The sequence below is a fragment of the Sparus aurata genome, chromosome 9 (assembly GCF_900880675.1).
Source record: "Sparus aurata chromosome 9, fSpaAur1.1, whole genome shotgun sequence".
Classification (NCBI taxonomy): domain Eukaryota; kingdom Metazoa; phylum Chordata; class Actinopteri; order Spariformes; family Sparidae; genus Sparus; species Sparus aurata.
In genome coordinates, this window is record NC_044195.1 from 5712077 (window position 1) to 5739805 (window position 27729).

At 39.5% G+C, this 27729-nt stretch overlaps 4 protein-coding genes across 21 annotated transcripts; 2 read left to right on the forward strand and 2 right to left on the reverse strand.

Annotated features, from left to right (window-relative positions):
* Nucleotides 1-1611: 1611 nt before the first annotated feature.
* On the forward strand, nucleotides 1612-2622 carry LOC115587579 (gamma-crystallin M2). The gene is made up of 3 exons (XM_030427483.1): nucleotides 1612-1668; nucleotides 1847-2089; nucleotides 2286-2622. Exons 1-3 carry the CDS (start codon nucleotides 1660-1662, stop codon nucleotides 2556-2558), a joined length of 525 nt encoding a protein of 174 aa, XP_030283343.1. The 5' UTR covers nucleotides 1612-1659; the 3' UTR covers nucleotides 2559-2622.
* Nucleotides 2623-9752: 7130 nt separating this feature from the next.
* LOC115587730 (gamma-crystallin M1-like) lies at nucleotides 9753-26191 on the forward strand. Of its 15 annotated transcripts, XM_030427681.1 has the most exons (5): nucleotides 9753-9811; nucleotides 9961-10212; nucleotides 10298-10559; nucleotides 19919-19947; nucleotides 23856-23947. In XM_030427681.1, exons 1-5 carry the CDS (start codon nucleotides 9803-9805, stop codon nucleotides 23895-23897), a joined length of 594 nt encoding a protein of 197 aa, XP_030283541.1. In that variant the 5' UTR covers nucleotides 9753-9802; the 3' UTR covers nucleotides 23898-23947. The 15 variants fall into 15 exon arrangements, with proteins under 15 accessions (XP_030283541.1, XP_030283552.1, XP_030283545.1 ...); XM_030427692.1 differs by lacking the exons at nucleotides 19919-19947; nucleotides 23856-23947 and adding an exon at nucleotides 26168-26191 and having other exon boundaries at nucleotides 10298-10503; XM_030427685.1 differs by lacking the exons at nucleotides 19919-19947; nucleotides 23856-23947 and adding an exon at nucleotides 26163-26187 and having other exon boundaries at nucleotides 10298-10532.
* Nucleotides 10490-26994, reverse strand: LOC115587736 (gamma-crystallin M3-like). 4 transcript variants are annotated; one of them, XM_030427701.1, is made up of 4 exons: nucleotides 26907-26994; nucleotides 26548-26790; nucleotides 26262-26439; nucleotides 10490-10513 (listed from the first exon to the last, which is right to left on the reverse strand). In XM_030427701.1, the coding sequence occupies exons 1-4, from the start codon at nucleotides 26934-26936 to the stop codon at nucleotides 10509-10511; spliced, it is 456 nt and encodes a 151-aa protein (XP_030283561.1). In that variant the 5' UTR covers nucleotides 26937-26994; the 3' UTR covers nucleotides 10490-10508. The 4 variants fall into 4 exon arrangements, with proteins under 4 accessions (XP_030283561.1, XP_030283559.1, XP_030283560.1 ...); XM_030427699.1 differs by having other exon boundaries at nucleotides 10499-10522; XM_030427700.1 differs by lacking the exon at nucleotides 10490-10513 and adding an exon at nucleotides 10529-10552.
* Nucleotides 23722-24675, reverse strand: LOC115587734 (gamma-crystallin M3-like). The gene is made up of 3 exons (XM_030427696.1): nucleotides 24602-24675; nucleotides 24150-24392; nucleotides 23722-24061 (listed from the first exon to the last, which is right to left on the reverse strand). Exons 1-3 carry the CDS (start codon nucleotides 24611-24613, stop codon nucleotides 23786-23788), a joined length of 531 nt encoding a protein of 176 aa, XP_030283556.1. The 5' UTR covers nucleotides 24614-24675; the 3' UTR covers nucleotides 23722-23785.
* Nucleotides 26995-27729: the final 735 nt, after the last annotated feature.

The window sequence follows — 27729 nt, forward strand, 5'->3', positions numbered from 1 at the left end:
GGTTAGCTTGTCCCCTCTGGTTTAATCTCCTCTATGTTCAGGCATACCATACTGAACAATGCCAGAAATGCCCTTTCCCACTATGTGCCCCCAGTCGGATTAACTGGTGTCTGCTGGCAGAATTGATCTATATGATTACAGAACACTGCATAGAGAGTACAGCAACACAGATTGTGTGGGACAGGAAACATGAAAAGGTGACCTGAATGTCACAAATGCAGTGATTCTGGACAGACACAACAGTAAATGACAGAATATGAGATCAAAAGTAAAAGATCAGGATGATCCTTTACTACTGATCAAAGCAGGACACAGGCACTGTCTCAAATATGTTACAAATAATATAAGCACATATTTGTAAATGCTCAGTGGGAAAACAGTTTCAGCTCCAAGTAAAAATAATAGTAATACCAAATCAAAAATAAATAAAAAAATCAAGATTTTATTTGTATGACTAACATAAACCTATCACCCTACTGATATGTTTTAAATTACACTTTGTTGATTATGAGAATCATACACATTCTCTCTTAAAATTTAGCAAATTAAATATGAGGGAAAAATGATCCAATTATATTATTCTTTGGGCTGAAAAAGGGTTCCCACAAAAATCTAAGTTTTTATTTTATTTTAAGCATCCTGCATTCATTACAAAATCACTATAATTACAATTACTTCATATAACTAAATTATATCAAATGTTGATGTGACCATTAGTAACATTATTACTCGATAAAATTTAGACATTTATATAAGTTTACATTTTAAGATAAAAATAGCACTACATTTAAGGTTATGTTGATAGAGAGGATGAAGCGAAAGGAAGGTTGCAACATATCCTCTGTAGTCCCAACAATCAAATAAAACTATCACTGGTTAGTATGATACCATGGAAAGTACTTTACAGGACAGGTCATTTTATGCAATTAAACTGAAAACATACACCCGACCTGTGACGAACAAAGTAATAGTCTTACAGTAATAGTCATTATTAACTGTAGTTGGACCAAAAATGAAGACAAATAAAAGTCTCTAAAAAGTCAAACATAGCTGTGATACATCAAGGGAATTGTAGTCCATAAAGTTGAGACAAGTGGTTAAACACAATACTGAACCACACCCGAACTTGAAAGTAAATGTGGAGTTAGTAAATGAAGTAAAGGTTGCATCCCACACAAATACAGCTGAGAAAACAAACTGCGGGTACAAATAATGATGTACAAATTCCTAATAAAGTCTTTATGTCCAGTGGAGCATACAGAGCGACGGCACAGTATACACTTACTTATTTGCATACAGTGGGGTTGCTCAGGTAGAGCATTAGGGAGAGAGAATGGCCTACTGCTCTGTTACGCAACATATTTAATGCGAAAGGGCTGTTCCATATTGTTCTTCAGCCTTTGTCCACTGGATGTGTGGATACCATACTAGTCTTTTCCTTTGTCCATGCAAGTCAAAACACCAAACCAGTTAATTATTTATCCTTTTTTTCAAATACAAATCCATATTTCTGACCCAATGTTGTGCTCCAACAAAAAGGTAAACATGTGCCAGTAGCCTTCAATTATAACTATGAGAGAATTTGAATAACAATACTTTGTTTGTCAAGAGGTAGTATAAAAAGCCCTGAAAACATGGGGAATCTCTCCAACGGAGACCATGGGCAAGGTAAGTACTGTTTTTCCTCTCTCCCCAGATTAAATGTGAATTGCTACAAAGTTTTCCAAAATGCTCTGTCTATTTTAATGTTGAACACAGGGCTGAATGCTTTTTCTTTTCTTTTTGCTGAAACATTAGGCAAAGTTTACACAACAGTTTGTCATTTCGTACTTTTATTTTCCACCAGATTATCTTTTACGAGGACAAAAACTTCCAGGGTCGGAGCTATGAGTGCAGCAATGACTGCACAGACCTTCACTCGTACTTCAGCCGCTGCAACTCCATCAGGGTGGAGAGTGGCTGCTTCATGATCTATGAACGACCCAACTTCATGGGCCACCAGTACTTCATGAGAAGGGGAGAGTATCCTGACTACCAGAGGTGGATGGGCTTTAGTAGCTGTATCCGTTCGTGCCGGATGATCCCAGTGGTAAGTGGGATGTTTTTGTAAAAAATAGAAAAGCCAATACAGATCGCAAGTTCAAAATTTTAGGAAAGCTCTTTGAAGTCTGTTCATTTCAAAATGTAATACAATATAGATAAAGGATTTAGAAAGCTTTATTTGTCACAGTCTTGTGGTTAGAGAAGACATATTATGTGATTAAACTTTGTTTTTGGTCCAACAGTATCGAGGATCCTACAGATTGCGCATCTATGAAAAGCCTGACTTCAGTGGCCACATGATGGAGTTCATGGATGACTGTCCCTGTGTGTCTGACCGTTTCCATCACCGCCATGTCTACTCCTGTAATGTTATGAACGGCTACTGGATCTTCTATGAGTACCCCAACTACCGAGGCAGACAGTACTTCCTGAGAACTGGGGAGTACAGAAGGTACCGTGACTGGTGCGCCACCTGCGCCATTGTCGGGTCCTTCAGGAGGGTCACCGAATTTTAGCCATTAAGCGAAACCTTGCTGTAAATATCAAACACTTTGTTTATTAAAGATGTTGAATTTTTAACCTTCTTTGTGAATTTGTTTTTTTCATTGATTTGTCTAAGATCGGATATGAAAGACATCTAGCTATGTGAGCAAAGGAGCATTATTAAGACAATAAAGGGCTGCCAACACTTTAACTGTGTGGTTTGCAGATCTTGTACTTACTTACTGTGAACAAGAGGAAAAAAAATGACCTTTTTTTTAATAGTATTTACTTTCTACATGTAGTCAGCACAAGGGGCAAGTAGCCATAACAGAACTACAGCCAATCCAGCAAATATTATCAATCAAGTGGGCAACACCTTTTAAATCTTTTCCTTTATCTCTAATTTCTGTAACTCACTTATTTTAACTGTTGTTTATAATCACCATGTAATAATCCAATATATATAACTATAAATCCTAACATAAAAATACCACATTTTCCCATAGCTAAAATGATGTACGCCACAATTTAACAGTAATTAAACAGATTTTGGCCTACTTATTAAATTCCTCAAAATTAGTTTTTTCCTCAAAGTACAAGTCATATGCCAAATCAAGAGAAACCTACATTTCACCATTACCACAACTCTTCTGCTCTCAAACACACACACACACACACGGAACAGTTATAACATTAAGCTTGGGCTGTCTATTTGAAATGATTCGATTAATCTCCTTCATGCAGGTCAATCTAGAGTTGTTGGCACATAACTCTATTCTTAATCTATTTTTTGCCAAATCAAGAGAAACTTTTAATTTCAAGGGAGCACTGGTAACAGTGCCACAATATATTCTTAATACTTTAACTAGTGTATATAACAATTGTGTTAAATAGAACTGAATAATAGAAATCAAAACTTTTCAAAAATGTTCAGAAATTCTCTCAAAATTAACTTCCTGTCCCCAGTATTTCTGTGAATCTATTCTCCAAATATATGAAATATCTTTGCTGAATAGGTGAAACATTTTAAATCATGTCTAAAAAAAAATTGGTAAATGTATTGCATTTTTTATAGAGCTTTGATCTAAAGCGCTTTAAATGTTTTGTTTCCCCTTCACATTCATACAGTCACACATTGACACACTGGGGGGGATTAGCCTCTTGACCAAAGACACTTCAACATGTGGACAGAGGGAGCTGGGGATCAAACCATCAACCCTGTGATCAGTGGACAATTGCCCTGAAACCTGAACCACGAAGTGTGTGCTGGAAAACTGTTTATTTCCATTATGCCAGAGACAGCAGGTTAAGCATAGTATTACAGACGTCCCTCTCCCGAGCAACATATTTCAGCTGCTCCTGGGGGATCCCAAAGTTTTCACAGGCCAGATGAAATATATGATTCCACCAGCAAGTTCTGGATCTACCATGGGTGTTATCCCTGTAAAACCAGCCTGAAAAACCTAAAAGGGAAGGTGCCAGGAGGCATCCTATTCATGACTGAACCAACTGAGCTCACTCCTATATCAGTAAGAAGACTGTGTTTGTAAGCCCCCACTGCACGACTAAGCCATCTCTCAGGCTTAGCTCAGCCACCCCAGAGAACAAACTCAATTCTGCCTCTTTTACCCACAATCTCCTTCTTTCTGTTGATAAAGGTATGAGTATAGATGAGGGATGGCATGTATATTGACTAGTGAAGCTGGCTCAGCTTCCTCCTCATCTCAACAGTCCCATACAATGCTTGCATTACTACCGATGCTGCACCAGTCCACCTGTCCATCTCATTCTCTGTTTAAAAATCACCGATGAATAAGATCCGAAGATACTCAAACTCCATCATTTTAGAGCAGAGAACCATAGCCTTAGACTTGGAGGTGCTGACTTCCATCCCAGGCCACTTTACATTCAACACGATAGAGTTGTAAAATGAAGCGAAAGGAACCACTTTGCATACCAAAAAAACAGAGATGCAGTTTTGGGGTTGACCATTTGGACATTTTCCAATAGGATTGGAGGGTGTGGGGGAGTCCGACACCCACTGAAAAACTTGTTTCACTGAATTTGCATCGAGGGTCGATGCAAATTCAGGACAGAATTTGCATTGACCCTCCTGAATTGGAGGTCCGACAATCTGAGCCTTCTGAAAAAAACCTTTTCCTGGGAATGCTGAGTGCAACCAGTACCCCTTTATATAAAAAAAAATCTCCCCCATGGTCTGCAACTCCACAGGTACTGTTCCTAACCTCCAAGCAACACTAAAAAAGGTGTGTCAGTCAAGACAGACCATGATGTCCACAGTGGCTTTTAACTACCACAATGACCTCTTCCAAAAATATGAAAACTCCCCTGCCTTCCTCCACAGAGGATGTGTTGGTTGGGTTCAGGACCTACTCAAAGTGTTCTTTCTTCTGCTAAACAATATACCCCTTCTGGGTCTGGCTCCTTGGCTAAACATAGCTTGAGCCAAGCCCTGCTTTCTTTCAGGAATCACCAAATGATTTGAAAGAACTTCCTTGAGGCCAAACAAAAGTCATTCTCAATAGCCTCCCAGAACTCCTCCAACACCTAGGTTTTCACTTTAGTGGCTAACAAACCTGCAGCCTTTCTGCATTCTGGCCCCACGTACTGTCTGCTACTTCAGGAGACCCCTGGTCCAATGAAGCCTGAAAGCCTCCTTCTTTAGCTTTGTAGCCTCCTTCCCCGCTGGTGTCTATCAACAGGTTTCCAGTTGCTGCTAAGAGCCTCTGACCACAGCTCCCACCAGCCTCCTCTACGGTGTAGGCATTGAAGACTGAAAATTTAAGATTCAAAGGTTTATTTATCACATGCAATTATACAAATACAGCAGCAGTTAAATGAAGTTGCAACCACTCTGTCAACTGTGCAAAAAAAATAAGTCAACCCAAAAGTAAAATTTAGATACGAAAATAAACTGAGTGCATGCTGGGTTACACTGATGATTACTTCCACGCCACCTGGACATGCCAACCAGTTCACTCCTTTTGGACAACAGTCACAATGACACTTTCTAGCATATTGGGTTGCAGAAGCCCTTCAACCCCTTCGTCTCTACCTGCTCGGAGACACCACACAAACCGACATCCCAACCAAATAGAGACACCTGCTGCGCATATCTCTAACTATCGCCGAGAAAACAGTCCTTCTAAACTGGGAATCAAAGCAATCACTTCACATCAACCACTGCATAATCCTTCTCAATGAATCATCTGAATAGAAAAAAATGGCAGCCTCATACAAGAACAATATATCAGCCTTCAACGAAACCAGAATCCTTTTATCACTTTCCAAAACTGAAATTGTTTCCCTCCCTGGAATGGAACCCACACACATCCCCACAAGCTCATTAACAATAAACAGCATAACCAATAGATATAAAATAAAGTCTAAAACCAAAATAAATAGATAAAATATAAATAAGAACGAATAAGGGTGAGTGGGGAGGGGATGTGTGTCTCTGTGTCTGTGTGAGTGTGTGCTGGGAGGGTATATGTATGTTTGTATATATGTGATACTTTAGTTATTATCTGTTTTTTACCATCTCTGTTACTATCAATCAACTATCAGCTATATATTATATAATTCTCCCTATGATAACTGCTCTGCTCCTTTTTTTTCTATCATTTTGCTTACTTAAAAAAAAAATTTCTTAGTACACAGTTTCTTAGTACACAGTATATGTGAGTGTTTGTATGTTTGCATGTATGTAGTGTATATATTTTTTAATTATATTATACATTTCTCTTTTCTCTTTTCCACCTTCCTTTCCCTTTTGATGTATTACTATCACTGTTATTATCCTTATTATTTTTCTTTTTTATTTATTATTATTATTATTTTTTTTCTTATTTTTTTTCTACTTGATTATTACTATTATTTTTATTCTATTTACTTATTATTATTATTTGTTTTTGTTGTTGTACCATCCACACTTTCATACTGTGGGTTTTCTCTGGCCCCAGAGGGGCTGTGGGGACTTGGGGACTGGGCTGGGCTGTCTTGTCTTGTGCCATGTTATACATATGTGTCTTCACATTCGTCACTTATTGCACCTAAAAAATATCTAACAAAAGAAAAAGAAATTGAACTGAAAAAGACAATAAAATTACAGACAAAAAAAAAAGTTTTTAATTCTAAACAAGAATTAGATATAAATAAGAGACAATGACAAAAGTATTTACAGAAAAAGAAGAAGACGACTGAGTGCAAAGTAGCAGGGTGTGTATGTGTGATATATGGTGTGTGCTGAGTGTGTGTTATGTTGTTTATTGAGAGTTTATTGTCCGAATGGCCAGAGGGAAGAAGTTCCTCCTCAGACGCCCAGCCCTGGCCATGGCACTGCGTAGGTGCTTGCCAGAAGGCAGCTTAACAAACAGTTCAAGTAGCTTCCAGAGATGACAGACTGGATATTGGCAGAGAAGAAGGTTTTCTGCAGCCCTGTAGAGATCTTAAATTTCTTCAGACGTCTGAGGTGATACAGGCGCTGCCTAGCCTTCATCATCAGTGAGTTGATTTGTGTTGTCCATGTTAAGGCCTCATAGATATGAACTCTGAGGTACCTATAGCTGCTCACCTTCTCCACCAGGGTCCCGTAGATCTTTAGTGATGTGTCATCTGCGAATTTCACAATGGTGTTGGTGCTATGTGTGGCTGTAAAATCATGGTGGTACAGGGAGTAGAGCAGGGGGCTCAGGACGCAGGACACAGGAAGATTTTAGATCTTCACCACCTGTGGTCTGCCACTCAGAAAGTTCAAGACCAAGGAGCAGAATGAAGAGCACAGCCCCAGATCCCTGATCTTGGCGAACCTTGCCATGCCTGGATTCGGGGGCCACATGGATGCATATGACTGCTCTAGATGTGGGAGTTAGAGACCTATGGCCTTCGCCAGAAGCCCCCAGTTCACCTTCGCTTAACATTTGTGTTTACCATGTTTGTTCGACAGCCTACCATGACATCTCATCCATTTCATCACCCGTTGACAATTGTGCTCCAGACAATGGTCTGATGATTTGACTACAAGGTCTGATCTTTGATCTTTGGTATTCTGGTACCAAGACATGGCAAGTCCATGACATGCACAGTCCAGTAACAAAGCACACTCACTAACCTTCCAGGTTTTTCAACGCTCAGCTGGGGGCTTGTGAGTATCCCAACACCAACTGGATGCTTTTAACAATGGACAACCATTTAGCCCAACCAATTATATCTAGTTGGTATCGCTCCACCTCCTGCACCAACTCCTTCACTGCAAGAAAGGTGACATTTTTCCTTGCCGGGTCTGTAATGCCAGGAGCCAGAATGCCAAGCTCCCAACCAGCTAGCAAAGCACCCTGCCCCAATGCTTTTCTTTGCAGGCGGTGGGATCCACAGGGAGTATTATTGATACAACAAATGTTGATCATTCAATATTTGCATTCCTGTTTTAATTTTTTCTGCTAACCTGCTCAACAAACGTTGGTCTTCCAGTTACACGTGTAATTTTGAGTGTCAAAATGGCAGAGTTTAGTAGTGAAAAATAGGAAAAAAGATAGATAAAATTTGCTAGCCAAGGTTCAATCCAAATTTACTGCTAATTTCAAACACATTTCAAGAAAAATAATAATATTATTCCTATTATTTTTAATATATAATAATAATAATAATAATAATAATAATAATAATAATAATAATGATAATAACAACAAATTGTCCATGTCCTACTTGTTTAGTACATGATAGGACAGCATCATTTTATCTATTTAGGACATTTTTAGGGTAGGATAGGATCAATAATATAAATAAGATTATTTATTTAAGGATATTTTGTAGGAATGATAATACAGGTAATAAAACTGTACAAGAACAATAATTTGTCAGTGTTTAACTACCTTAAAACATTTTTACTGGAACTATATCAACATATAAATGAACACAGAATTTTTGCACTCCTTGCAGCTCTTTCCATGAATTTTGCCCCTGCCCTGCAGACAGCACGAGACCACCACTGTATGAAGTAATAGAGAGAGAATGTATTCATTTGAGAACAGTTACAGTCTCCTTTTCACTTCACACAGATCTGACTGTTTGCTGCATTTTTTTTGTTTGTTTCATGTATGTCATGATTTATTCTGTTTCTCCACTATACTTTGGCACATTTTATTTTTATTGATACAATTTAAGTGGCATACTCTACACTTATTTGAACTCTGCAAGTTGAAAATGTGCAAAAAACAGAAAACAAAGGTGCAGAGATGCACTTGTGTATCAACTGGAGCCTTCTGAAGTTGATACCCCGGCCTATAACACCTTTTTTTTAAGGTTTGACTTTTGACACATTGAACAGTGCTCAATCAAATGATTACTGACCATTAAAAAATTAAAATGACATGTTTTTTAATCAATTCATCCATACTATATAATATAAAGTTAATATCAGTTTTCATCATTTGAATAAATTCCTCTGCTCATACGGACAACCTGGATGGTCCATGTTTTAAAATTCCTAATTCATTTTGTTTGCAAGAAAGACATTGAATCTATAATTTAAATAGATTAAAATTGAGCTGCTTCATCACATCCTAGTTGCTTAACTCCTACCATGCAAAAGCATTGCTGTTTTGCTCATTTATTTATTAGGGACTAGAAAAAACAACAACAAATAAAATATTAAACTTATTCTAAATTAGCAACATGCCTTAGTGTTACTCACAAATCTTTAGAGATTATAACTTCCAATGTAGGTTACATAACAACACAAGTAAAATAATTACATGTACACATTGCACTTCATTTACATTAGATCACATTAAACTACATTCTTTTCTTTACAAAACAGGATTTGTTATCAGTGGGGGGAAACTTGTGAAAATACAAAAACACAAAGTCAGTATGTTTAATTCTTTATGCCAACTAAATATTTTTACTACTTCTGGGTTTCTCATGTAATTGTAAGAGATGTGGCCTGATGTCATTTTCTTTCCATCAGTGGTGATCGGGCCATATGTGGAGAACCTTCTGACTGGGAATGAAACACACAAAGCTTATGCTTATAATAGACAATGCAGATGACCGCTGCCAGAAATGTATGGATAGAGAACCATTGTCATGCATTTATAGGCCCCGTTCAGCAAAAGTCATACTGCTAATTCATCAGCTTTGCACATTTGAATAACAACACATCGTGGTCCCTGGGATTTTGTATAAAAAGGCGCTGGAGCGATGCAATAGGCAGAGCAAGTTGAACCATCCACTGGGAACAACCTAAACTACCATCATGGGCAAGGTAATGGGATGTTTACTTATATTTTCACATATTGAAAAAAAATAAATAAAAAATTCACACTGCAAATTCAGTCACAGTGTTATTCTTGGCACTGATATGATCACAGCTTGATTCTTACACCCAGATCTTCCCTCTGTTCTCTGTTTCAGATCATCTTCTACGAGGAGAGGAATTTCCAGGGTCGCTCCTATGAGTGCATGAGCGACTGCTCCGACATGTCCTCCTACCTGAGCAGGTGCCAGTCCTGCAGGGTGGAGAGCGGCTGCTTCATGGTCTATGAACGTCCCAACTTCATGGGCATGCAGTTCTTCTTGAGGAGGGGAGAGTACCATGACATGCAGCGCATGATGAGCATGGGAATGATGTTCGACAACATCAGATCCTGCAGAATGATCCCCTTCGTAAGAGATTTGATTTTTGCTTAAGTCTTAATTTTAGAACATGTGGTAATGGCCATACTTACATTTTTCCTGTTCTCTATTACAGCACAGAGGCCAGTTCAGGATGAGGATCTATGAGAGGGAGAACTTCGGCGGTCAGATGAATGAGCTGATGGACGACTGCGACAACATCATGGAGCGCTACCGTATGAACGACTGCATGTCCTGCAACGTGATGGACGGCCACTGGCTGATGTACGAGCAGCCCCAATACAGAGGCAGGATGATGTACCTGAGGCCCGGAGAGTACAGGAGCTTCAGGGAGATGGGCATGAGTGGCACCAGGTTCATGAGCATGAGGCGCATCACTGATATGTGCTAGACTTCTCTTTCTGACTTAAGTGAATAAAAATGATGTGTAATTCATAACCGTATTTCTACAGCTCTTGCTTCTTTTGTATGGTTTGTCCCTACTTGTTCACATAACTAACTATCTAACTGAATTCCATCACTAAGTCAGGATTTATAGCTGCTATTAAACCTGAACTTAATAACAGGCCATATAAACATGACTAAATTTAATGTGATGATAATTTCTCATCCTATTCATGGCTTGTTCACATGAAAAATATCTTTATTCTTAAAAAATATAACTGCAGTTTAATGCAACTGGGATCTTAATTTTTTTTGTTTCTTGTATTTGGAGGTTTGGCCATTATCTCTGTTATCATAAGTTTGTACCCACCAAAGTTATTGCAGAGATCTAACAGCATCCACAGTTCAGGTAGTCATGCAGGTTGAAATCAGCCAGCAGTTTAACTAGGTTGTCTTCTTATATGATTACTTGTTGGTTTGACTGCAAGTTCAGCTTTATAACCGTGGTGGTCAGTGACTAACTGCCTTACCTACTGCCTGAGTGACAAAGTTACATATTGGTGCTGCTGGCTGAGCGTTGGGAGTTTCCCCATTGGACATTGCTTTTTAAAAATGAATTGGCAAAGACTGTTGTCTATTAGGTTATCAGGAGGTCTTTACAGGCAATAATTTTGTATTACGTCCATAAGGAGGCCAGCTAGGAGCACTTTGGAGTTGGCTGCTGTGATGCAGCCCAGATAGCTCATGGTCAGGAATGGATGCTCAGAATGGATCCAGATCGGAGTCCACTTGCACAACAAGACGGATCCGGAACAGATAAGGATCATGGATCCAGACTGGCTGTAGCTCACACCCGACTCGTATCTGCTCAGAAAACATCTCAACAATCGTCCATCAGGCCAGATCTGATCTGGCCTGAATTTGATTTGGGTTTGTTAATTAAGTGGCTTATTTGGTCTAGTCCCTTTCCAGGTCCCTTGTTCAAAATGGCTCACCTGTCAGAAACCGAAATAAATGATCACAGAATAAACATTTCCTTTTCTTTATAAATGCCAAAATACTTATTATAAGTCTGGCTTTATTTATAATGACCCAATTCAGTCACCACATGAAAAAATCAGAGCCTATCCTATCCTTTAAGCCACCCTGTCATTCTAGCGGAGCCTATCAGTGAGGCTCATGTTAAATAAAACTACACAGCAGTCAGCTATGAAACTTTCACTTACTCAATAGAGGTTATTACAAAAATGCAAGTACTTTGAAATGTATTACTGGAAAAAATGAAATGGGAGCCTAAATATAATCAAAATCTATTTATTTTCTTTTTCATTCTAACTTTAGGTACACATTTCAAGATGCTGGGATCCTAACTTTAAATGATGTTTACAGACATGAAAATATTACTGGGAAAGTTATTACTGGGGTGATTTTCTGAGACATCAGTGAAGCAATGTCTGGTTCCAAACCAGAACATTTCAGTCTCATAAAACCCACTGCGCTGACTGTTTCTGAAACAAATCATAATACCAACGAACATATGTTATGCAAGCACATGTTGCTAAAAAAGTCACAAAACGGTCAGCAAGACTACATGAAGTCTGACAACACAACAAAACAGCCAATTTAAAAACCAGTGATTGATTTTACATATGAGTTCATTTAACATTAAAAACAACACATCTGTTGTACTCACTATGAGGCTTTGGAGTCATTCAAAGTCACAGACAGTTTAAGAAACACTGAATTGTAAATGTGATATTTTACCAAATCTATTTGCAGACCACTAGGGGGCAAGCCACTAAAAGGCTTATACAAAACGCAGTGTGACTTCAAATTGTTTTTATTAGAATTACTGGGACAGAGCAGAGTCTTTGATGCCATCTGGCTGAAAGATTTTTTCTCATTTATCCCCGTCCAATTCATCCTCTTCCCCACCTCACGTCTACGTATGGGCAAGGCTGTTCCATGTGACATGTATTGTGTTGTGGTCCTTGATGGTGGCCAGTGAGTAAATCTGAAATGAAAGAAAAACAGAAAATACTGTCAATGTAATATAATTTACAGAAGGCTAATTTAAAAATTACAGAGTTTTAAGATTTACACAACCCATCAAAATCAACATCCTGACAGGAAATCAGACAGGACATACCTTGGTGCCAAAAATATGTTGTCATTCTTAGTGTTCAAGACTACAAGAAGGTTTTCCTCCGGGCCAAAAGTTGCAGACATCTCAGAAAAACCTATACTTTAGGACCTAATGTATAGGTTATGTAAAAACTTAGCAAATGACTGAATAATACATAAAAAGCATAATATAATGCATTGGAATAGTCTGTGCATGTAAATATTACAATGGTATTGTGTTTCAATGAATCGCTACGGAATTAATGGATTAGCTGTGGTCAAACAACCTCAAAGTCATTAGAAACCTTCACATTACACAAAGTCTTTTGTCCCATTGATCATATGAAAATAATGATTTGTAGATCTTTCAATGGTTTAGAGAAATACTCATTTTAAATTACACCAAAATTTGCTCATGATTTGGACTTCTGTAGCTATTAAAGAACATAAGAACAATGGGATGTTGCCGTGCACTACATTGAAAGCTATTTCACAGAGCGCATAAACAAAGTCTGCCCTTGCGTTGCCTAAAATAACCCTTCGCACACTTGGCTTCAATTTAAATAACAGCTCCAACAGAACCAGACTCTTCTGCATATGCAGTGACATTGTTACACCTTCTATTTTTTAGAAATGTATACAACCAGATGATCTGATCGCGAAGTGGTTCTGAGTCTTAAAGGGATATTCCGGTGTCAATTTAATCCATGGTCTAAATCACCGTGAAACTGTGTTAGACTCCCTCTCGAGAGATCAAGTTAGCAGACCGCTAATTTACGGAGTTTTATCAACCTCAGAAACGACCGCACGACAAGAATACATTGCAGTAAATGGGTCCAAATATAAACCGCCACCAAAAAGCGACAAAAAATGCTCAGAACAGCACCAAACTTCAGCAACAGTACAAATAGGGTCTCAGCACATAGTCCGGGGCATCTGATCTCCACGGGAGTCTAACACAGTTTCACGGTGATTTAGACCATGGATTAAATTTACACCAGAATGTCCCTTTAAGTAATCCAGCGCCTTGGCTTTATAATCAATACGAATATATCCGTCGGCTGAGCTGGTGGCATCATTAAAGGCCTATGAAAAATATTTGGTATATAAACATGTTATTAAACATGCATTTTTTCAGAATGCTCTTGACAAAATACCAGCAAACTAAATGGATGCTGTAATCTCCAGTAAAAACCAAGTAACACATTGTTGGAATTTATCACATCACAGAGCATGAGTCCGCTGTTGTCATGGCTACTATGAAGATGCTTAAATCTTTCACTAGAGAGCTGCTGTCAGCATGACACCACTGCACTATTGCCACATCATCTGAGATGAAACAAAACTGCACATCATAATGATCATTGAACATTATTCCTAATGCTAAATCTACCCCACAATGAGTTTAGAAGAAGCTTGTTGCAGCTCCTCACCGCCTTGTTGGTACACATTTTTATCTGCCTCCAGCTTATTACCTTCCTTTTTTGAACACATCTTATGTGTTCCTACCGAACACATCTCCTCCCCGTCTCTCTTCACCGCAGTGTGGGCACAGAACAACTGAACACCCTTTTCCCATTTTCTATAGGATCTGCCACATGTCTCAAAGTACTAGTGTATCACATGGTATCAAATTATGTTGTTTCTTATTTAATTTGTGTTGATCAGAACAAAATCGAGATTTGCATATGCCTTTACCTGCACTGCTTTCCATGGTATCGCTTGGATGGGTAAGACACTCGATTGTAAAACAGACTTTGCATCTGTGTTTACAATTATGTTATGGGGTGACTCAAACATTTCATAAAATGAAGGACATACATATGTACCCCCAGAACCATGTCTGATTTTCCATCAAATAATATCGCCAGTTGGGCAGGTATAACCAGACAGTCTGGGGCTGGGGGTTGTTGAGTGTTTGGTAAAACTGTGTGATATTGCGGTTGATGTGTGTTGGAAAGGCATCATCTTTTCTTCAATGAATCCTCAAATTTAGTGACACCAGAAAGTGATACACTGTGCATGTGCTCAAACCTTACTTTGCTCTGTAGATGTTTTGAATACACCAGTTTTTCATACTCATTTTGTTCATTTCAAACGATGTGCCTTGTTAAAACTGTGTAAGACAGCGACTGAAACACAAATTATTGTTTCCACTATTGCCACCCTATCATTAGCATTGTCAACAGAATCAGCTGCAGCAGCAGCAGGAGCAATAGGTATAGTAAAACACATATTCAACAAATGTTTTTCCAATGCAAGGAATCTTTTATATTGCATTTTATTGTCACAATTTTGAGAAAAGGCGAGGACCTGGAGGTCGGAGGTGAAGGCAGGGGCCCTCTGGAGGCCTAGCAGGAGGCCGGCAGCATAGGAGGGGGCCCGCTGGAGCTGTGGTGATGGGCAGGCAGGCTCTGGGGTGCGGGGCAGCAGCGAAGACGAGCCCTTGGGCAGCAAAGAACAGCAGGCCAGGGAGGCGGATGTCAAGGAGCCAGGATGTGATCAGGGATATAGCTTTTTTGGGGGAGGCACTTGGGACTGTCGAGGGTGTCAACAGTCCTAGGCTAGTGACTAGCAAGCCCTGGATCCGACACGAGGCCAGCCGGTGAGGCTAGGCTAGTAGGCAGGTGGCTAGCGTGCACTTTAAGACCCACATAAGTGCCCCAAGAGGACCGCTACCTGCATTAATAATATGCTTGCATACACTGATTGGCTGTCGATCACTGAGCATTTGAGAGCAAAACATATGGGACCACGTAAACTGGAGCAAAATATACTGCAGCTCCGTTCAGCTACAATCTACTCCTCCATCTTGCATTGTTGACCTGATGAGCCAGTCAAGACATAGAGTACCTGGGCTAGTTCCAAAACCGAAAGCAGGCAGAAACTGCAATATATACAGGGCCAAGAGAGCTTGTGGCCTCATGTGCTACTTCCCCCACAGACCTGAGAAGATGGTAGACATTTGAATGCTGATCGCGCCAGAGGACCAACAAATCACCGTCACATAACAAGTCGTTCTCTGAGGGTGGCTCATTGACGAGGAGTGGATTATTGGTGGAGGCACCATCTGGGGAGTCCTTTCTGACCATGGCCTTTAACAGGGTACGACTGACTTGCCTAGCATTACCTATACCTATCCACCCTCCTGAGGTGCATTCAGGACTTGGAATGCCACAGAGCTCCTGAGATCTTGGATTTTATGATGTCCTCTGCCATGGAAATCACGCAGCAATACCAACTTATGCTCCTTCAGTGGTGCATCGTGAACATGCTGTCATGGTTCTTCTTTTCAGTTTTCAACTGCTCCCTAGCCCCTCCAGAGGCAATCCATAGTTGGGTCTGGTGCTCCTGAATCCACTCGTCAACATCTGCCAAAAGGCTATTGAACTCTACCCAGCAGGAAATCAACTGGTCGCCGGGGTTCCTGGCTGAACGTCAGGAAAAAGGGTGACTCACCAGTGGCCTAATGGGTAGTAGTGTTAAAACAATAGAGTACCTGTGGAAAGCAGGAACTCAAGTTGCGCAACAAGTTGGAGGGGTCCTATTGAAGCGTTCACATTGGCCATTGCCTGCTGGATGGTACAGGGTTGTACGATATGCCTCAATGTCGTCAAGGCCACAAAGCTGCTGGATTAGAACACTCTTGAAATTGCAGCCCTGGTCTGAGTGTATACGAGCTGGAACACCAAACCTGTAAAACCACTCTACCACCAAAACCTATGCCACAGTAGAGGCACATTGATTGCGTGTGGGAACAACCAGTGTGAAGACATCCATCATCACCAGGACATTGCCAGTCCAGTATTGGCAGGTTCCAACATGGTGTAATCAATGTTGTAATCTCATTAGGTCAGGAAGCAAACAAATGTCCCCTTAACCTACGAGCAGCCGGTTGGGTATCCTTGGCCACTTGGCACCACTCACAGGCCTGGCACCACTGCGCCACCTAAGAGGACAAACCTGGCCAGTAACACCGTGGCTGCAGTAGCTCCAGTGTTCTCTCTCCACTTTGATGGCCATGCTCCTGGCGAGCCTGAGTCAGCACCTCCTCCTTTAAGGCATCCGGCAACAGCAGCTGGAGCACTGGCTCAGCACCATCAGGGCGAAAAACCTGGCGATAGAGGAATCCACTCCTCTCAACCAGGCTGTCCCACTGTTGGAGTAAAGCCAATGCTGATCGAGAGACTTGTGTCGCTCCTCCAGGTTGGGACGCCGCTTCCCACTCCAAAACACCAACACTTCCTGGATAGCGGGATCAGTCTGTTGGAGATTAGTCATGTTGAAAGATGCATGATGAGGCAGGACTGTGATGGTAGGTTGGGTTGCTTCAGCCCTACACAACTGCAAGACTTACTGTAAGGGTTTGGGAAGTGTTGGGGACCATGGCAGTCAAATCTCCAGGGTGGCTGTAGCTCAGGAGGTAGAGAGGGTTGTCTAATAATTGGAGGTTTGGTGGTTCGAATCCCAGCTCCCCCTAGCTGCATGTCAAAGTGTCTCCGTTTCTCTGTCATGGCCCACTTGAGTGCCCACTAACTTCAACTTCATCAAACTGTAGTTCTGCATATTGCACTCTGTGGGCCTCAGACCTCGACTGACCTTACCTCCTTACACCTGCGAAAGCACCACCCGAAGGCCACCATAACTTGCATCCACCTCAAGAACAAAGGGTTGTAAGAAGTCAGCGCAAGCGAGTGCTGGTTCAGTGGTTAGCTCAGTCTTCAGTGCCTAAAAAACTGTTATGGAACTCCTCCGCCAGTTCCCAATGGCACCCAACACTGCCCTCTTTTAGGACCTGTGCCTCCCAGCTCTGCCACCAGCCTATGTAGAGGGGCCGCCAACTTGGCAAAGCCCTTTACAAATTGACGATAATTGTTGGCGAACTCCAGGAAAGACCGCAGCTCGGAGATGGTAGTGGGAGGCTGCCAGTTGGCTACCACTTCTACCTTACTTGGATCAGTGGAAACCCCCTTGTCCGATATCACATGGCCCAAGTAGCACACCTCTCGCCTGAAAAATGCAAATTTGGTCTTTCCTGTCGAAAGCGACCCAGCACCACCTCCAACTTCTCAAGATGTTGTTCTACTGTGGAGGAGAAATCCACAATGTAATCAACATTGAGAAGCAATGATGTGACATTGTTGGTCACCGAATATTCGTTGCATCAATTTCTAGAAGATGCTTGGGGCGTTACAAAGCCCAAAGGGCATGTGGTTCTAGTCAAATAACCCAAATGGAGTGCAGAATGCAGTTGTACCCATAGGCTAGGTCCATCGTGGAAAACTGCATGCACCTGTCAGTGCACCCAGGGAGTCCTTGATATGTGTCTTGTTCCATGTCTTGGTGTGTGGTCTACATGGATAACAACCCACTTAGTCAATTGTCATCTGCTAAGCTTGTTATGTGGCAGAGGAAATGCATCTTTCCGTGTTTTGTTGTTAATTTGCCGGCAGTCTTCACACATGAGCAGACTGCCATCATTCTTTCTTTCCCTATCATAAGCAGAAAAGACTGGGGTATACTGAGTAAGAAGGGACCTCACCTGACCCTGCTCCTCAACAGGAGATTGAGACAGGTCAATGGCCTCTGTCTGATCCTGCATAGCATGAGAAACTGATGAGAAACTTGGGACCCCACAGTGGCTACACCACTCCTGTGGGAAGGCTTACAACATTAACCCCATCCAATGTGCCTACGATGGTGCGGGAGTAGAGCAACACATTGGTGAAACCAACATTGACACTAGGGATGTAGGCTATGCCCTGTAGCAACTGAACTAGAGCAGGGGAAGCAAGCAGTCCAGCTGGTAAAGCGGAGTCTAGGGGCTCCGAAAATTCAAATTGCACGTATTTAAATCACTTAATATCATATTTCGATTTCCTTGATGTCATAACAATGAAATTCATCCTGGTTTGACTGGTCATGACTAATTTATCTAATTTTGTATCATAATCTACATGTCTCATGCGTCATGATGAATTTATGTCTAGGTGTCGGACTGTATTCTGTTTAAATATTATTTTTTTCCCTGTTGTCCTAAATTTTCATTGTTACATAACTTTAATTTGTGGTTAGGCCTTACGTTGAATGTTAAATTATTCATTCAGATTCATGGTCAATTAATGGTTCATAAAAGTCTTGTGATTTCCACAAAAATTGCCATCTTATTTTCTAAATGCTGGTGAACTACAAAAACAAATTGCTGTACCTTTCCCATTATGAGTCACAATGCAAACATGGCTGATGGCTGTGCGTGGCTCTTTCACACTCAACTGGAATTCAAACATTGTAATATCAGCCTTTTTAAAGTTCTAGTACTGGTTCCAAATGACAAAAGATTAATATGTTTTTACGTGCCAGAGTAACAAACTAAATATCTTGTTGTAAAAAACCAAGAATCAATGCTGAAAATATTTAGCCTCTTAACAAGTGTGAATCAATGTTATGAATTACTTTGTACACTACATATATATAATAATATAGTCAACACCAAGTGCTTATAAATATAAGGATATATGACGTGCTTAAGTAAGCAGGTGTTATTCTCTATGATTTTTTTCTTTTTTTCCAGTTATTCAAAATAAATATTTTTGCACTCACTTTATGTGACTTACTATGGTACAGTAAGGCTTGCTGTGTGCCTTGTGAGAGGACTAACATTGTTGCTTGGGATATTACACTTTGTTTGGAACCACTTGTATAAAAAAATAGGCTAAATTTGTTAACCTAATAAAAAATGTATGCTATACTTTTATCTTCCAAACATACATGTTATATTGTAATTACAAAGTGTGCCTTAAATGTTTGTTACTTACTGACCTCCTGACTGATTTAATTTCAAGCGGCCACCATGTGCAAAGGAGAATCGTGTTGTCAGTCTTCTTCAACGTATAGTTTGAAGTCAGTTATCAAACTTATACCGTATCTGTTATTGATAAACATAAACAGTATGTAGGCTTTTCAGATTTGGAGCAAGTAATGACACAGAACAGTTTGTATCCATGTTGCTTAACCTAATAACCTTTTTTAGTGCATAAATCTACCATCTATGCAACCTCTTTACCTTGATAGTAGGTTGAATTTTTTTGTGTGTTTAAGGCTATTTAGTAATAAGTACCAGAGGAATTCATTTAAAAGACAATCACAAGGTTTTATTTAAAATCTTGCCTTAATACATTTGTGCTTTAATAACAGGAATCCATGATGCGCCTCATGCTCATGAACCTGGTGCCACTCATGCCCATCTCCCTGAAGCTCCTGTATTCTCCAGGCCTCAGGTACATCATCCTGCCTCTGTATTGGGGCTGCTCGTACATCAGCCAGTGGCCGTCCATCACGTTGCAGGACTGGCATTCGTTCATACGGTAGCGGTCCATCATGTTGTCACAGTCGTCCATCAGCTCGTGCATTTGACCACCAAAGTTCTCCCTCTCATAGATTCTCATCCTGAACTGGCCTCTGTGCTGTAAATTGAAATAAGTGAAAATGAGCCATTGAAATCCTTTTTCAAATACCGTTATTCCACCAGGTTCAATATTTTTCATACATAGAAAATGTAATTTTAAAAGAACAGGAAATAGTGAGTTATAGTACCATGGGGATCATGCGACAGGACCTGATGCAATCACTCATGCCCATACGCTGGTAGTCAGAGTACTCTCCCCTCCTGACAAAGAACTGGTTTCCCATGTAGTTAGTGCGGTCATAGACCATGAAGCAGCCGCTCTCCACCCTGCAGGAGTGGCACCTGCTCAGGTAGGAGGACATGTCAGCGCAGTCGTTGCTGGTCTCATAGGAACGACCCTGGAAGTTCCTGTCCTCGTAGAAGATGATCTAAAAAAAAAAGAAGCCATTAGGATGACACCACAGTGTACTATAGATTGTATAAAGTACAAATTCATTTTATATTTTATAATATTATAATATCATATTTTATAATATTTTTTCTCATGTTAGACTAACTATTATTAATTAGACAATATTTGACTGCATGGAATCAAAAGCTACAGCTGTACACACCTTGCCCATGGTCATGGCTACAGTTTAGACGGTTTTGGCTCAAAATGACTGCACAAGTGTCTTGATGTACCCCTGCTGCTTTTATACCTGACCTGGCACCCAAAGGATACATGACCCTATTGTTCAAATTCCTGACAGCGCAACATGGAGCAGAGGCCCCCCGTGTACTGTTCAATTCAAAGTGACCTTCAACAGAACATGATTTGCGGTGGTTGCATTTGTGAGAAGAGGCCCCGCTTTGTATTGTCTTTGCTGCTGAATAATAGAGACTGTGTCACAAACATACCTTTATGTTGAACGGCTTATTAAATATGTTACCTCTAATCTGATGTTTAAATTAGTAAAACGTTAAGTCTTATGTGTATATTTCAGCATTTTTTTGTATCTGTTTTAATCAGCCTCATCATTGTTTACAGTGAATTTCATGGTTTGGAATACTGTGCTGTACAGTACAAGACCAAAGGCCTCGTTTCTAAAGTCTTCTATGATTTAATCTTAAAACAATTTTTAAATAATTTGCAATATGCTTTTATTCATACAAATAGTTTAAAAAACAAAACCTAATTGTATTTTAAGCAGAAACAAACTTCTACATGTAAGGATAGAGTACTTTATTGATATGATAATACGTCATACTACTAAAACATGTCAGAACAGCACAAATATCATAACATACAAACATATCAGAACATAATGTTTATTGGCAAAAACAAAAAACACAAGCAGCTGCATATCATCATGAGGAGAAAACAAGAAAAAAATCTTTAATTAGTCTTTTCAGAGCTGGTATATAATTGATCTCATTCAATTAGTCATTCTGTTTTATAGTTGAAAAACACTTTATTAATAAACTGTATTTACTCACACTTCTAACTGTACCAATAAAGACAGTATGTATAGGTATGTACTTCTGAATTTTACCCTTTATGAGCATCTAATTAGCAAGTCTTTATTAGTAACCACCTGATTTCAGCTCACTTTTGATGAAATTGGTAGAATTTGATTGTAAAGCAGTTCAATAACTGTGAAGCCAGAACAGCCTTTTATCACCAAAAGTAAAACTGACACAAATGCATTTGAAAATGTGTTTGAGGCGGTTGGAGGTTACTTTTCCTTCTCTACAGTAATGTAGCACCTTCAATTCTATGGGTTTTTAAGGTGTGAATCGGTACACCATAATTGAGATGGTTATGTGGCAAATATTTAATATAACCCTTTCTAAGTTGTTCTACAATATATAGTGTTGCTGCATACTGAGATGGACATGATGATGTATGACAGATTTGTTGTAATCCAGGCTATGTTTCTTTGAAATTGTTTCTGCCCCCTAGTGTCATAAAATACTGAAAGCAGCTTTAAACCTATATTAAGATCAAGAGGCAATCAAATAGTGTTGCCTGTTACCAATACCCACTTTCCACTTCGGGTTTTTCTCCTCTGTCTTCTGAGACTTAGTTTGAGGATGAAAGGGTTGCTGGTTCAAGACCAGTTTAAACAGAGAGTGGACTGATAGCTGGAGAGGTGCCAGTTCAACCCAGGTTTACTGCTGAGATACCCTTAAGCAAGGCACCAAACCCTTAATTGCACATGGAGCCTCATATGGGGGAAGCCCCCTGGCTGATACCTCTCCACGAATGCATGAGTATAGGTCCTGTTTGTGCATGTGTAATAAATAAAGTCCTTCTTTAGAATTGAATGCATTTTGGGCATATTGAAGAAATTGTGTAGATACAACAAGGTAAAATAAGTGCCCACTGGGGACAAATAAAGGTATTGATTGATTGATAATTATTCTTGTATCGCTTAAAGGTCCCATTTGTCAGGAAATTAGATTTTTGAATCTCATTTCCAACTCACCAAAAACTGATGCTTTGGGATGGTGGCCGACCCGACCTAAAATCTCTAAGTCTCTTACCCTAACCCAAACAATCAATATTTAATGAGTTGGGAATGAGATTCAGAAATCACATATTCTTACAAATAGGACCTTTAAACCGCTTGATCAAAAAAAATGGCAAATAATGGCAATTCAATAATTCTTTACTATATGCATTTGGTGTAAACTCTGGTTATTTATCTGACTCACTAAACATTTTCTTTCATGTTTTTTGCAATAAAGAATGAGCCTTAAGTTAATTCTTTCCACTCCACAGCAATTAGTTCTTTCTGGAAGAGTATACAGTTTTAATTCTCTTGGTACGTCTCAAATGTGCTAATGGTAACGATAATATCTAAACACAAGTGCTGTGAACAATACTGCATTTAATGTTTAGGCTTCTTGAATATTGCCATCATGTTAAAGCCCAGTCCATATAAGGCACCTATTAAATGGAGTCTAGATGGTTTACATACAAACCTGAGTCCATATGTCTATATGGTCTCTAATGTTGGGGTGAAATGTATGCTCCACACCACTCATGGATTGTGCCTTTAACAACTGAACCAGCCAATGTTAAAATGCTTTAGATAATTAAAAAATGTGATTTGCTTAGCCTGCAGTTGTTGAATTATTTATACCTTTATACCTATACCGTATGCAATATTTTATGTGAAAAATAATTCCATACCTCCAACTTACTGCTTGTATACTCAAAGCTGACCTTTAAAATATCTGTATTTATTTTTAAAACCTGTAACAACCACATCAGCCTTACCTATTTTACTACTGTTACAACATGTTTTTCTTTTAATCGACAAATACAACCTTTATCATAATGCATTTCTTTGTAACTACACGTTTACTTTAATCCTCATGAGGATTACAGACATTTCCCCATTCTATATTATGAGGGAATATTTATGGGTAACCAAGAGTCCCCCCCAGCGAAATTATGAGGTCGTTAATGACAACATTTGAGGTCTCTCTTTTTCAGTACCAATGCAGAGGATAATGGAACCGATCAAGAAGCAACAACACTATACTCTTTTCATTTTTTAAAAATTCAATTTTGCATTCAAATTATACAAACACAAACATAATGAATCAAATAAATAGATTACCAATATGCCATATAAGATATGAACTTTCTTTTATTTTTGAGGCCAGTTTTATTTAAGAACAAATTTGTTTGTGAAGTTAACAGGAGTCGGTAATGCGTCTGATAGAGCTGTATCTCATTCCATCATATCCAAGGCCTCTGAAGCTCCTGTACTCTCCGGGCCTCAGGTACATCATCCTGCCTCTGTAGTGGGGCTGCTCGTACATCAGCCAGTGGCCGTCCATCACGTTGCAGGACTGGCAATCAGACATGTGGTAACGGTCCTGGAAGTTGTCACAGTCGTCCATCAGCTCATGCATCTGACCACCGAAGTTCTCCCTCTCGTAGATCCTAACTCTATAGGACCCTTTGTGCTGTTAACGGACCATTTAAATATAATGTGATTAGCCATTTTGATCAAAACTTGAATACTTTGTATCTCTTGAAATCTGAATTTCATACCATGGGGATCATGCGACAGGACCTGATGCAGTCACCGAAACCCATCATGCGCTGATAGTCAGAATACTCCCCTCTCTTAAGGAGGTATTGCTGACCCATGTAGTTGGGACGGTCGTAAACCATGAAGCAGCCACTCTCCACCTTGCAGGAGTGGCACCTGCTCAGGTGGGAGGACATGTCTGCACAGTCGCTGCTGGTCTCATAGGAGCGACCCTGGAAGTTCCTGTCCTCGTAGAAGATGATCTAGAATCCAACAGAAAAGTCAAAGTTTAGTATCATCATAGATAGTTACTAATCCCAACAAGTAAACAGATATCATTATGTGTATCATTATGCATGAAAGCTTTCTCTGCTCAATGCAACATAAAAATATAATGAAGCAATGATAAGAGCTGAATGCAAGCAGGCAACATTGGGGAACAAGTATAGCAAAGTATCTGTGATAAACTTACCTTGCCGTGCATGGTGGCTGATAGATTTAGTGATGCTATAGCAATCCTGCCCTGGACTTGGGCCTTTTTTATACCTAACATGACATCCAAACAATTGATGGAACTGTTGTATGGAAGCCATGAGTCAGCATGAGCATGCAATGTTCGTCCCTCTGTTCATGAATGCTGATGGGAAAGGGTTATTATGCATCCTCTCACAAGCTGTATCGTTCTAGATCAAATGGCTTCTTTATCTATCATTCACATTTTGAGTTATTTTGAATATTATCAAGATGATTCAACTCAAAAGGTAACATACCATAAAAAATAAGATAGAAAGAACATGTGTCAATCATTTTTAAGGCATAGTGTGAATCAACAGTTCAGTAAATTTCTTCTGTTATCTCAATTTATATCGCTGGACTGACACTGCAATCTCTATTGAACAACGATGTGCCACAGGTCACAATGGAGGTTAATGATTTCAAGCACTCATACAATTATGCTTGTATTGGTTTAAAGGTGTAAATGAATACTATAGTGAAGAAAAATATTTGCTTTGTGACAACATTCACTATTTGTTTTAGAATTTTTTTGTTTTATAATTTTTTTTTAATCATTATTTGTTTTAACTCCAAATTTTTAGTCAAGATTTAGACAGAACAACAACAACAACAAAACATATACAGCAAATAGTAAACTGTATATCTAAAATGATTGTTTTAATTTCAAATGGGGGCTCAAACTTGTTAATGGTTAACTGGATATTATTCATGCTATTTACAGCATGTAAACATTGTTATTATTGCATTAGTTGTATTTTATGATGCTGTCTTGGAGTTTTCAGTAACAATCAGATTTATGAATATAATATCATAACAATTAAGTAACAATAGGGAGTAAAAGTAATAGGGAATATTGAATAATATTGTTTATTGTATTGTATAATTGTATCTTGTATAGTATTGTATTGAAAAATACAGCCTCACTCTAACTGGTTCAGGTCTGACAACTGCTACTTTAGATGAGGTCATAAATATCCACAAGAAATGGTGGCACCTCATTAAGAATCTCACAAGTAAGATTGTATACACGGATACATTCTCACCAAAAGCTTAAAGTAACTTTACATTCACTCAGTTTTATACAGTAAGTATAAAACTTAAGTCATAGAGATTCTCATATAATCATGTCATCTGACAGGAGGGCACCAGATAATGTGTGTCTAACTCTTGGTCAATGTTGTCTCTTATGTCATTGTTATTATTAAGGAAGTCTGGAATCTCTTCAAGGATCATCATTATCTGAACATACAGACACAGAGAGTCTACTAAAGGGAGCTTGCCAATGGTCAAGGACAGTGGGTAACCATGTCATTGCAGAAATTAAACATTCTGATGAGACATATGATCAAACGGTCCTTAATGCTCATCAATTTCACCCTCTTTATATTTTGACCCTCATTAGTCCACAAAGTTTATTCAATGTATAGATGAAGTCATTTTTTGTAAACTTGAAATACAGGAAAAATAGTCACAGGAGTAAGTTTTTATCTTAAATTTTTTATTTCAAAATGAAGAAGTCTAGCACATGTCCATGATGCGCCTCATGCTCATGAACCTGCTGCCACTCATGCCCATCTCCCTGAAGCTCCTGTACTCTCCGGGCCTCAGGTACATCATCCTGCCTCTGAAGTGGGGCTGCTCGTACATCAGCCAGTGGCCGTCCATCACGTTGCAGGACATGCAGTCAGACATACGATAGCGGTCCATGATGTTGTCGCAGTCCTCCATCAGCTCATGCATCTGACCACCAAAGTTCTCCCTCTCATAGATTCTCATCCTGAACTGGCCTCTGTGCTATATTTCAGAAAAAAATTAAAGCAAATTATTATCTTAATACCTGATTTTGTGGGGGAAATCAAGCACAACAGAACCATAGGATGACACATATTTTTTTATACCTACCATGGGGATCATACGGCAAGATCTGATACCACTGCTCATTCCCATCATGCTCATGTAGTCAGCATACTCGCCCCTCCTCATGAAATACTGGTTTCCCATATAGTTGGGACGATCATAGACCATGAAGCAGCCGCTCTCCACCCTGCAGGAGTGGCACCTGCTCAGGTAGGAGGACATGTCAGAGCAGTCGCTCATGCATTCATAGGAACGACCCTGGAAGTTCCTGTCCTCGTAGAAGATGATCTGAAAAACAAGGGATAGGTAAATTGATAGTGGAATCATGCACATAACTTAACTTGATATTTTGTGTAAATAACAGTAAAAATATTTGTAATTTGTATGTAAAAATACAAGTTTACCTTGCCCATGCTCATATCAGTGGTGGTCATACTTGTAATTGAGCTGCTGCTGCTGCTGATGCTACTGCTGCACTGCTGTCCTGTTAGGTTTAACCCTTGCTCTTATACCCCACCCAACCCTACAGAGTCAGTGGGGCCTCATTTAAACCCCTGACACAGCAACATGGTATAGAGCACTGTGCAGGCCTCTGTAACAGCGTCATATAGTCACATGACTGGGCCCTCGAAGACTTCAGAAATGTAACCCTTTTGAACAGTTAACAAAAAGCAAAAAGCCCCCCCCCCGATCATCGTTTGAAATAGAAAATACAAAAAATAGTATGAAAATGTCTGTACTTCATGGTTGCCTTTAATTAACACACGGGCGTACAAACAGTTTAAACTGATCTGAGTAGATTTTATGATAAGGGAAGGAATAACTCAAAAAAGCAGCATATTAAACTCAAAGGAAATACAGTATAGACAATATGTGATAAAGATTAACATAAAAAAAACAGATGCAGACAGAGCTAAAGTAAAAGCAAGTTGACAATGCTTAAATATTGCCATCTGGAACAAAACACTGGCATGTAATTGCAGAATTAATCTTTAAACCAGAATTGAAATGAATGTGTTTAAACTGTTAACTGTTGTTTGCCTTGTGAGGCAGCTGAACAGTTGTGTAATCTTGCAAATCGAACTTGATAGGCTTCGAACTATAGACTTGATTGAACATATGTGTCCTTTTCTTTATTGTGTTATGACGCATTTTTGGGCATTTGAAAGGTATGCCAACAGAACAAGCCCAAACTCCAGGCCAAAGAGAGTTACTCTCTCCCACACG